This window comes from Balaenoptera borealis, assembly GCF_965194805.1.
Source record: "Balaenoptera borealis genome assembly, chromosome: 7".
Lineage (NCBI taxonomy): Eukaryota > Metazoa > Chordata > Mammalia > Artiodactyla > Balaenopteridae > Balaenoptera > Balaenoptera borealis.
In genome coordinates, this window is record NC_138864.1 from 49,666,526 (window position 1) to 49,679,465 (window position 12,940).

At 35.7% G+C, this 12,940-nt stretch overlaps 1 protein-coding gene across 3 annotated transcripts in view; it reads right to left on the minus strand.

Annotated features, from left to right (window-relative positions):
• Nucleotides 1–12,940, minus strand: part of SEMA3E (semaphorin 3E) — a 269,360-nt gene that overhangs the window by 13,229 nt on the left and 243,191 nt on the right. For all 3 annotated transcript variants that reach the window (XM_082398304.1, XM_082398306.1, XM_082398305.1), the window contains exons 14-16: nt 12,199–12,365; nt 7,537–7,604; nt 5,888–6,027 (exon numbers count right to left, since the gene is read on the minus strand). In XM_082398304.1, coding sequence (XP_082254430.1) covers nt 5,888–6,027; nt 7,537–7,604; nt 12,199–12,365 — 375 coding nt within the window. The remainder of the gene's footprint in view (nt 1–5,887; nt 6,028–7,536; nt 7,605–12,198; nt 12,366–12,940) is intronic.

The following is a 12,940-nucleotide window of genomic DNA, read 5'->3' on the forward strand; positions in this document are numbered from 1 at the left end:
CTCCTGGCTTAACCATTCTACTGAACATTCTCACTAGAGCCTGAGCACTTATTTTCTGAATTTTTCAATGGGTGCTGTTTGTTACTTTGTCCTTATCCAATTCCTTTTCTCTGAGTTCTACTATACCACATCCCCAACTGCACCATCTCTACTTCCTCAAGCTATAGTACTCTAGTGGTACTTACCATTTGTGTACTTTGCATCAGTTACTTAATTTTATCTCTGTAATGCACATAATAATACTAACTACCGCAGAGAAATGTTGTAAGTTTTAAAATAAAGTTACTACACATGAAGCACTTAGAACAGTACAGGGCACACAGTAAGCACTAAATGAATGTTAACTATAATTACGACTTGTTTCTCTAACGATTTTACTCATCTTTTGGAGTTTTTTCTTCTCCTATTTTTTCCCTATATGTGAGTTTTCCCCTTGCTTCTAGCTTTAGTTCACAATGCTTCTTATTTACTCCAAGCCTCCAAGGCAGGCTATGGCAGTTACAGGCACCACTGCAGTGTAACGAAGGGCCTAGGGTTAAAACCAGAATACCTGGCTCAAATTCAGGCTGATTTCACAAGCTATGTGATATTACGCAAGTAACTCAATCTGTGTGCTTCATTTTCTTTATCTATAAAGTGGGGACAATAATTCTATCTATTTCATAAGGCTGTTGCAATGATTAAAAGTATTACTATAGGTAACGTTCTTAGGACAGTGCCTCGCACACAGTAAGCCATATTTAAGTATAGATGCTTGCTATATTATTCTTACTTTTATTATCTCCATGAATTTACTGCCTCTTTGCTAATGCCTCTCACACATCTCTTGCCATTCCAAATCTTTCCTTTGGGCTTTATATTCCCAGGCATGCGTATACCAGAAGGACGGCTCTGTCCGCAAGCTTTACAGGAGCCCCAATTCAATACGGCCAAAATCAAACTCTTCCTTTCCTCCCTGTATTCTTGGACTCACATCACTGCACCATCAACCACACAAACACCCAAACCGGGAACATATGAATCACTTTTGATCATTTCTCTTTTAACTCAAGTATCAAATGAACCCAATGTTATCTCATAAAAATTAAAACCTGTCTTCTCCCTTCCTACTACCACTGTTTAGTTTGATCAGAACTCTTTCATTTGACGAATGAAATACCTTCTTAAATGGTCTCCTTGACATCTTGCTTATCCTCCAAGCTGGTAAGCCAGTTTCTTGAGTAATGCGTCTAAACAGTTTGTCTAAGGCATTCTCATTGGCTTATAGATAAAGTGAAATGGTTCCTTGGTGGATCTACTCATTTTGGCATCCTCATATCCTCCACAGATCTACACTGACCGTATTGTTTGTCATCTCTAGCACATATGATTACACCACTCTTTCTGCTAGTTGGCTTCTATTTATCCGTTAAGACACAGCTCAAATGACACCTCTGCCTTGGATCTTTTCCTAAGTGTCCATAGTGCCACCTCCACACCTGACCTGTCGGTTGAGACAATTTTCTTTTCCCATGGTTTCATACTACGTTGTAATGAACACAATATATTATAACTATCTGTTTACATAACCGTATTCACTGTAAGCCTATAGGCTTCGAAAGGGCTAAGGCTATGATTTGTTCATCACCTATTAAGGTAGACTCTGAATGAATATTTATTGAATTCAAAACACTAATTTTAGAAACTTGGGGAGGAGAACAGAAGGCTGAAAATGCATTCCATCTGAGATATTAAATATATTAAACAGCCTTCACAATTTTCAATAATACTGAAGAATATATGTGAAGCACTTGCTCTTATGTGTATGAGGCGGCCACATGCCCATCCTTTGACTTTGTAGGTGAAGGGCACATTGACAGTTAATGTTGTGTCATAGAACATAATGATGTATGTCCCTATCATCCCAATGACTACCTGCTTCCACCTTTATCTCCACACCCACATGCTACAGTCTTAATACAGTAACCAAAGTCATCTTTTTAAAACCAAATTTTGATCATATCATAGCTCTCATGAAAACTACCCAATGGCTTTCTATTTAATTCAGAGCAAAAACTAAAGCCCTTTATAAGGGCCTACAAATCCCTGCATGAGCTGGTCCTTTACCTCACTTTTTGACTCAGTTTATTAGTTTCCCTATTGCTCTGTCTCCTCCAGCCACGTTGCCCTCCACTCTGATGTTCTTCTAATATATCAGGTGCCCTCCTGATGAAACAGGGCCTTTGCACCTGCTGTTCTCACTGTCCAGAAAGCCATTATCCAACACTGTTACATGGCCTATTACCTCACCTCTGTCAAGTCATTTGTAAATGTCACTTTGTTGGTGAACTTCTTAGTAAGGCCTTCCATGACCACCCGTTTAATATTGCAACCTTTCCCTGCAAGTAATCTCTCTTGTATTTTTCTCCTTACCATAATCTGATACATTAAATAATGTTCTTATTTAGTCATCTTATTATTATTACTATCTTTCTCTGTTCTCCAGAGTACAAGTTTTATGAAAGCAGGACATAATAGATGCTCACTAAGTAAGTTTCAAATAAATGAATAAAGCGTTATTTTAGTTAAAACCCAAGAAAATGAGGTAGAGTGCCAACAAAGCTGAAGCACCATGCTCCACTAAACTCCGGTGGAAAAAAATATAGATATATATATATACATATATATGTACATATATATACACACACACATATATATATCTGACAACAGGAGCATTTTTCGGAAATCAAATTCCAGAACTGCTGCAGTGAACAGTTTTCCATTTGCCCCATGCTTGTCCCAGAGCATGTGAAACTGTATTTAGAATTCTGATTTCAGAAGATGGTGTGCTTTAGTAGAAAGAACTAAGAGACCTGGATTTGAATCTGCCTCACTAGCTATGAGTAACCAGGAAAGTGATTAAACATTCTGTGTCTCAATGATCTCATCTATAAATACATTTTTAAGAACAAAATGGTACATTTTATAAAACACAAATAGCAAATTCCTAGTTACTTGGCTGATGAATAAATGTGAAGCAGCTCAGCTTGGGAGTCAGGAATACCTGAGTTCAAACCTTGGGTCTGTAACTGACTTTATGAGCTCTACCTCTTTGAGTTTTAGTTTCTGCATTTCTAAGATGAGGATTCTTATGTCTAAGGTGCAGCTGTGAGATCCGAGAATAATAAGGTAAGGTGCCTACCCCAGTTCCTGTATACAGCAGATGCACATTAAAGAAAAGCCTCATCTCCCAAGTCCCTTCTATGAAGGCTTCTCCCCCAGGATGTCATAACCACAATGCACACCACAATTAACCAGGTCATCAAGCCAAGGGAAAATGCTCCCTTATGAAGTACTTATAAATTACTTATAAATTAGGCTTTCCATAAACATTTCTGGAATTAATAAAATGTTACATTTCATATGTGTTATTTAAGGAAGCAAGAAACTATAAAGTGCATATTCGAGAGAACTGCAGTGATCCAGTTTAGAAACCAGATAACTGAATTGCTAAAAGCTTTCTAGAAATTTGGTTATGGAGCATTTCTACGTATTAATTGGAGTAAAAACGTCATCCACCTGAATACATGATTTCTGGACAGCTCAGGAGAGTTGAGGGTGGATCTGTAAGTGGATTCCAGACTCAAAAATAGCAGTTCAATAAAAGGATAGACAATCAAAATTTTGCAGAAAGGCTATGGTCTGACCATGGCTTGTAGCGTCCAGGATGAGCCTTGACAGCCATTGTCAGGGATACTCTAAAAAAGCATACCCGCATGAGTTAAGAATTGGACTAGGTGAACTTAAACATCCTTTGCAATGGTCTAGATTTGATAATAAAATTATCTTATATGTCTTATAGTAACTATAATAAATGCAAAACTGGTCCAAAGTCTAAACGCTAAAAAAACTCTAAACAGACTCTAAAAAACTCTGAAAGAATACACACGTAAAGTCATTTTGCTTTGTGTACACAGCATGCACATTTAGCTTTTGATGAAGTCAGCAACTGTGTGCTTTGTTTTGTTTTAGATTGTAAATAAATCAATATATACCGCTATGTCTATAGAATCAAGCACTACCTGATTATGATACAACTTGTCATGCATAGAGTAAACTCAAAATTTCGAGTATCAGTAAATATACCAGGGAAATTTGAATGTAGTTGAAAATAGGGACTAATATTTGGGGAAAAAGAAGTAGATCATATTAATATGATAAAGAAACTTAAAATTGAACACTACTGGATGCAGCATGTCAAAATGATTTGGTAAAGGTTTCCAAATGAGGCAGATTACAGTGAGTTCCAAATCAGAAACAGAACATACTGAGTGACGAAAACTACTGATGAAAGAATTACTCCTCTGTCTTCTGAAGCCATTCAACTGGAGGAACGATAGAATATTCCCAGGTCCTCTCCTGCCAAGTCAGTTACAATGGAATTTAAAAACCAGTTTTATCTCAGATTTGTGCAATGGAAAATACTTCAGTACTAAATCAATAATTTATTTCAGTGCAATGTACTGTAACTTTTTTGGACACATATTTATTGTTATGATGTCATGAAAATTTAGGAGAATTTTCCTCTCCTGATTGCCTTTCTATATTATCTCTAATAGCCTTTGTTAAGTTGAGGTATCTTCCTCTCTAATAGCTATCCCAGGAACCTGGGATATAGAAATTTAGTCATCTCCCAGAATGTACTTTACGATTCTCGACCAAAAACATGTTGGAGTTTTAGTTTCACAACAGGCTAGGAAAAAAAAAGGCATAAAATGTCATTGTGCTCTACATGTAGAATCAGTCATTTAAACTTCCGATGACAAAGGTTTCGTCTCCAGAGTCAAAATGAGGTACAGACTTTCCTGACTCACTATCTTATGAATACCTATTAGCTGTCCTCTGTGTCCTAAGGCAGGTCTCTAGAATTTCTTCCCCTTATTCAACCTGTAACCCTTTCTTTACTAAGGACATTTCCCCAGTATTCACCAAGTCTATCACCCTTTAATATAACCAAATTTTCTTCTATTTTCTATTTTTATAATTCCATTTTTGTAAAAATTAAGTTCAAAGCCCACATCAACAATGCTTTATCTGCCTTCCCTAAGCTTTATCTGCTTCACACCCTTGACCCCTCCCTACATAAAACCAGCTCCCTAGACCCGTGTGCATCTATACAGTGTATGCCACCAGACTATTCTGTATGTGTGCTTTAAATGCTGCCTAGTCTTCCATCTATAAAAGCAGCCCAACTCGTTCCTCTCTCATTAGTTAGATAATTATAGAAATATAATCTCCACCGCTAAACCTGCTTAGAAGGATAAAAGAGCTGATGCCTTTTTTTTGGACAACAGTGGAACCCCTGATTTGACGTCTCACATATGACTTAATAGCTTTATCAACAACTGGTTTAATGTCGCTGCTACTGTTGTTTCAATTCTATTATCCATGTGTCTAAGATATGTGTGATAATGGTATTTAATTTCGCTATTTTTCTAAAACATTGCCTTCCTTGGGTGATACAATTTGAGACTATAATTTTACAATATGACACTAAAATCATGAAGCCAAAAAAAGCTCCTAAGTTAAAATCTAATTCTAGGTTCCAAATTTTATTTATACATACATACATACATAATTTATTTATATATCTCTATAAATATAGATGTATATAAAAATCTACATGTGTATTTTAAAACCTTTATATATACATATACACATATACCTACACACATATATATTTATATGTATATAAATCACACATAATACAAAAAAACCCCACTTTTAAAATGACAGGTATAGCACAAGAGATTGTTTAATTTTTAAGTACCCAAATAAATCATCATCTATTTACTGATGGCACACTGTATGCAAGACACCACGGTGTGAATGTGCAGCTATGAATTACCTCCTCTTTTCTTGTGTCGTGTCCTTTCTGCACAAACCAGATAACTTTTGCTTGTAAAGATCGCGGGGTACATTCCAGCAAAGTACTGTTGTTCTCTATGCCATAGGCCAATCGCTCCTCAGTCTTATCCAAAACATCCCCTATAACATAAATGTTAACATCAGCCTTGAGACTTTGATTTTACTGGTAAACAATATTTTTTAAAGATTCTTTATTCAGACCCCTATAGCAAAGTGAATAACTTTTATTACTCATTGTTAATTTCTATACAGGAGTTATTTAGGGAGAGTAGCATACCAAAATCTAGGCATTAAAAAGGCACAGCAGGCTATGGAGTGAGACAGAAAGAAGTACCTGGAAGTTTGGTTCCAAAGGATGTAACAGTCAGATCAGTAAGAAGGTGCATCAGTGTTAAATTCATGGAAAATCAGTGGCAACATCCACTGATAAAGTGGGCAAGAGAAGGTGAGCACAAAACAATTAAGCAAGGCATAGAACTAAAATTCATGGTTACAACCAAAAGCAGAAAGCAGAAATTGAGGAGATATGGCACTACATAAACACAAGTGTGAGCGTTATCTTGACAATGGACTGCACTTATCCAGATATGGGGCTCCTGAAGGAAGAAAAGAGTACGAAACTGAACTAAGGACTTTGTGAACCAGAGCTTCTTGATTATAATCTGTATTTTGGCCCAGAAAGGCTCTCACTGAACTTGAACTCAAATGGGCATAGAGGCAAGTATACCTAACTGCAGTTTGGAATAAAAGCAAGTGGATTTATTCTTTGTTGTTTCAACCAAGATCAAATTCAGTACTAGATCCCAGGATTTTTTTTTCTATGTCTGAGTAGTCCTTGCATTCAAAACTGACCCCTAAATTTCCCTAAAATTATAATGCCACCTTTCTCTAGCTAATATTCTCAGAGGCTTACATCTTGCATCAAATCCTGAATCAGCCTGGGGTCTAGCAAATTGATCCCGGACCACAATCTCTGGACCTGTGTATAAATACCTCTGGTCTCCCAATCATGGTGCCCCTTCCTCCTGTTGCTTCCTGGTGAGCGCAGCCTGTTCACCAACTACCATCATGGTGTAAAGAGTCAGGATGGTGTTTTTCTGTCTTGTCTGACTTCTTTACATTTGTCTACAGCTAAAATTTTGTCTCTTCCTTTACACATTGGACCACCTACCACCTTTCATCAGAAACCCAGTGAAAGAGTCGAAGTTTTTCACTTTATTGTCTCCAAAGCTTAGCAGGTGACTTGATTCAAGTTAGATCACTCTTGATAAAATTACTGTAAGTTATAAAGACACAGTGAAGATATTCCCAGGGTTGAACTGGTGAAATAAATCCTGCAAATCACTGTGGCATCTGCCACCTAAAGTATGCAGCATTTTTGTTCTAGGAGTCCCCTTCTTGAATTCTAACAATAAAGCTTGGTGGGTAGATAAAACGTTTTCCTAATTAGGAAAGATTATATATCAAATGCACAAAATCTTAACTACATGGAAAACCAGAATACTTTCAGGAACATTGTTCTAGTGTGTATCAATCACAAAGAAAACAAGGACCCTTTTTAAGAAGCTGGCAGTTTATCTTCAATGCACACTCTAAGAAACCCATGGCAATCGATTTTCTATGGATTACCGACAAACTGCTGTCCAAAGCACTGCTGAGCTGCATTTCCATGCCGAACATCTTGTCTGCGGAATCGCCTGAAAGTAAGTAAATGCATTTAGGAGATGTTCAGATTTCAATGTTCCAGACTTTAAAAGACAGCCAACCGCATTAAAGTTTCAAGTAGTATTCTGCTACTGAAAAAATTGATCAGTCATACGAAACCAGGATAAAATCCAAGTTTCACAGTTTTCCATATTTCCATTGAATGTTATTCAATGGATAAGATCTATAGAAAACTGTTTTTTAAATCGTCACATGAGTTTGATTATAATTCCAGAAGGTTCTCTTTACATTTCGTTAAGAATTTAGTTAAACAAGAAGTCTTCTAGTTCAAAATGAGTGTCTTGGGTGGTAAAGAATGTGTGCAGATAAAGACAGTGGGATTTGAAGCAGACTACCTATTTGAGTAAAAATGCATAAAATTCCTATCTATATTAAAGTGCATTAAGTAAAGGTATTTGGATCCAAATATTTTGTTCTACAGCCATCATGATCAATATGATTGCTAACAAAAATAAACTAATAATATACTCAATTTACTTTTATTCATTTATAACATTTAGAAAGTATATGCCTCTACTGAATGTGATGGTGCATTTACCTATTTAACAGGATGTCTTACATATAGTGGAACTCAAGAAATATTGTATTTCTCCTCAATTTGCCTCTAATAGGCAAATACGCTTCTAGTATATTTTCATGTTTTATAGTTCGCTTAGACATATAATTGACAAATGACAATATTCTTTACCCACGGAAAAAGAATTCCAGAATATATACCATGTTCCAAATTTGTAAGCATTGTTCTCAAGAATTAAACAATAGAAATTATCATTATTAGTACTGGGAAGCTAAAATCAAGATCTTCAGCATATTAATTCAGATTTGAGATAAAAACAGAAGTATTACATAAAGGCAGAAAATACTACTTGCTTCTCTAAATCATGGCATATCTTCAAGACTGAGAGAAAACCAGAAGGCAAAACAGAAGTTTTACCCCAGAGGGAAATTGGTGAGACTTCCAGAGTGATAAAGAGATGCTTTAATCATATGCAATGATCAAATCTGGAAAAGGGAACCAGATTCAAATCCCAATGGCACCACTCATGTGCTGCAGGAACTTATACATATCCCTCGCCTTTCCTGGTTCTGTGTGTCCTCCTTGGTAAAATAAAGTTGGGCTAAATGACCCCTAAATTCCACTCTCAATTTTTTTTTTTTTTCATTCTAGGTTTTCCTCATGGTCACCAAATAGTGATATTGGAACGTTATTTCAAGAGATGGAGTGCTTTCTCACACATGAGTTCAGATCCTAGTTAAGAACTCAATACTTAAACAACCACTGAAGTATTTCCCTATATTGAAAGCTAGGACAGATGAATATTTCCTATCGATTTTTAGGATTATGACCTCTGTGTGAAAGCATGTTTAAAAAAAGATAGACTGTTGATTAGAAAACCTGACCTAAAGACCTGAGATTTTACAAAGTTAAGATTAAAACTGCCACATGGATCATTCTACTGAGCTAAACTGAAAATAAACATTGACAGAAAAGTAAGGAGCAAAATTTAAAAGTTTTATGCCTCTATATTATTTTATACTAGCGTTAACATCTATTATACAACTGACAGCAGCTCTAGATGAGAATAAAAGGCTGTTGTTAATTCCTCACTTCATTGAGTATTGCTTTGGTATTGGGAATCCCAAGCCTGCTGAGCAATAATGAATAACGGAACAGGAATAAATCAGTGAAATGGGAAATAGGTTCCACTTTGCAGAAATGATATTGTATCATATTTATTATACAGATGATGTGAGAATAAAGGGAACTACAATCAGCTAATACTAGATAAGCACTGTGGATAGATGTACAAAAATTTTGTTTAAAATCACTGGAAACATGCATTTAAAAAGAAAGATATCACATTCTCCAATAAAGCTTCAGTTCATTTTATACTATCCTAAAATAGCTGTTCTTTACTTCAGCATTTAAAAAAAGAGTGTATTAAAAGCAAGAGTTTTAGAAAGGTTAAGCAAAGTTGTCTTTTATTCTCAAAGTCGCATATTTTTCTTCTATCTCTTGCCTCTTGGAAACTTTTAAAGAGAATGCTGGAAATAGACAGAATACAAGAGCAAGGGGGAAGAAAAAGACCTAGCTCTAGAAATTATAGTGTATTTTGGAAGACTATTTTAAACAAGTGGTTTGAATTGCGAAGTAATGTTTTTCCTCTGTTGACTCATTTTCACTCCGTGAACAGAAGAGTATTTATTTTAATGACCAGTTTTCAATTTCTGCTGCTAGTCAGATCTGAAGCAAAAACGATCTGCTATAAAAGCAAACTATTTTCCCTTTATGTCTGGAACTTATCCAAAAAGTTCTCCTCCAGGGGTGGGTGACAGTTCACAAGAGTGACGCTACTGGAAGATCTGCATTACATGTCACCGAACTGAACTAATTCACTTGAGTATGGCTCCTGACTCCAGCATCTCACTCCTTCCTGTCTATGATTTTGCCCATTCATTTAACTTTCTCTAAATAACTCTTTTTGTCCACCCTTTTAAATACTATCTTACAAACTTGTGCATGTACAATCTTACAAGACGCACTGTATACCAAGACATACTTAGCTATGGAAACTGCTCAGTTAAAATTCTTCAACGCTCTTGCATGCCTAATACAAAACCTTGCTATTCGGAAGTATTTGATGCAAGGCTTGTAAACATATTGATTGTTGCTAAAAACAATAGGGTAAATAATTTTGTTACTTTTGGTAAAACTACCTTTCTGCCCTTAGATCCTACCACTTCACTCCTAACCTATGGAACTACACGGCTTTCCCAGAACATTCTGTGCCTCTGTACAAACAATTAATTCTCTTTAGCTGGAATCTCCTTATATCTCTACCTTTAAGACTGAGCTCAAAGGTTGGGTTCTTTTGAGAATTAAATAATGTGTTATGTGTATTGCACTTAGTCCAGTACCTTACACATACTAAGTGCTTAGTGGTGAGCTATCATCCTTATTTACAATTCCATTCTCCACTTCAGGTTCTGATTTCCTACAGACAGGGGGCTGTGATTGTTTCTTCATACCCCTTGAACACAGTACAGAAACTGGCTTAATGAGTGAATAAATCATAAAACAATATTTTCAATTAATAACATGGCTATATTCCTCAAGAATTGCTTTCAACTATCAATAAGCACTTGTACAAAATCAATTAACTCACTCTATTCTTTAATACAGTTGGTAAATTATAAAGTTCACAAATGCCCTCTCAAAGCATCTTTTTACTATCTGCTTAGTATACCTTTAAACACTCAATGGAATGTTAACTTAGCTAAGGTCAAATTAACAAAAATTTGAATTAGTGACTAAGTTTTTTAAAAAATGAGATTCTACTATACATGTAAACTTAGAAAAATAACAACTGTATTAAATTAGATTAAATTCGATTTTGAAAAAGGTTTAAAGAAAAGTAGCCCAAAGTGAAAGAGCAAGAGTAAATGAAATTAATAAAAGTTGCTTTTCAGTAGGGAAACTGTATTTGAGTCTATATTTTTGCTTTATATTATCTTTAGTCACTTTATCAAGTGAAAAAGATAATTGCTTATTCTATAATAAAAATATTTTCCCTTATTTTTCTCCCCAAAGAATGCACAATTTCTTCTGACTTGAGTGAAGAAAGATCCTTATTCTTTAAAATACTTTCTGTACCTCACGGTCTCCTGTTCAAAGAATCCCAGGATTTACCTCCTCTAACAAGTGGCAATGACCCCACTGAATTGTAGATATTAGAGTTTGGAGGTCTTTAAGTACCTTTCATTTGCGTTGAATTAAATCACACATTTCATTAATTATACAGGTCATGCATTTGCCTAGGAGTTAAAATATTCACTTTCAAAATGAAATAAATGAAGACCAGCTGGTCGGGAGGACACAGGGCAAATGCAGGATGTATTTTAGAATTTATTTATTTATTTTCCTTTTAAGTCTTTGAATTCCTCATGTGTGGGGTGGCTAGCCATTTCCACATTTTACGTTTATCTAAACTGGTTTGATGTCTTGCAGCAAAAGTTTCAGGAGGGGGAAGAGCTGATTCAAACCCGGAGGAAAAATAAAACCCCGGCAGCCTGCTCAGCCCAGGCTCTACACAATAATTAATGGGAGTTATTTTTCAGTAAAATGTGGAGTTTTCAAAACTTGTATTATGAACAAAATAGGACTATGATGATTAGGAGGTTGGGATTAACGTATAAACATTACTATATATAAAATAGATAATCAACAAGGACCTACTGTATAGCACAGGGAACTCTACTCAATGCTCTGTAATAACCTATATGGGAAAGGAATCTGAAAAAGAATAGATATACCTAAAGTCTATGTACACCTGAATCAAGTTGCTGTACACCTGAAATAAACACAACATTGTAAATCACTATACTCCAATATAAAAACAAAAAAAACAAAGTTACTTTGGAATAAATGAAAAATCACTAAAAAGAAACAAACAAGCAAAAAAAACCCATGGTTATTTTCATGGAATGGGTACAAAAAGAAAAGAAAATAGTGTTAGGTTTGTTTCTCTAAATCAGCGAAAGATTCCATGGAAGACTCTGTCTCACCGTTTTGCATGTGTGCTTGTTGGGTAATACCGGGAGCAGGATATGCCATCCCAGGCGCAGTAAGGGTCTCGAGCCAAGCAGCAGTCTGCACAAGCACTTCCATACATGTCACACTGATGGAATCTGACTTGGGCCACGGCAGAAGCAGATCCAATATAGAGCTGTTGCTACAGACATCAAGGAAGAGAGAGGCCACTGGTAGAAATGGACAGAATTCTCACTGAGCTCTTACACCTGGATTTTCACATTCCTACACAAGAGCCTCTGTGGATACTCACTTAAATGAGTGCAGTTACTCAAGACAGATAATGGAACACCGATACTTTCATTTTCTCCAAGATCTGAAATACTTTTACAGGCTTGGATGCATGAGTAATAAAATTGCTAGAGTTAGGCTGACAAAAAATCTCAAGAAGTCGACTATTTTATTCATTATTTAAGTAGAGTCTTTCGTCATCTAACATTGTAGGTCTTTTTAAAAGATCTATAGGAATGTCCAGTAGGAGACTGGAAAAGTAAATGGTCTTTTTTGCATTTTTAATTGAGATACAAATGACATATAACATTATATTAGTTTCAGCTGTACAACATAATGATTCGATATTTGTATATATTGTGAAATGATCACAATCAGTCTACTTCACCGCCCTCATCACACACTACAAATCTACAAAGTTTTTTTGTGATGAAAACTTTTAAGATCTACTCTCTTAGCAGCTTTCAAATACACAATACAGTATTG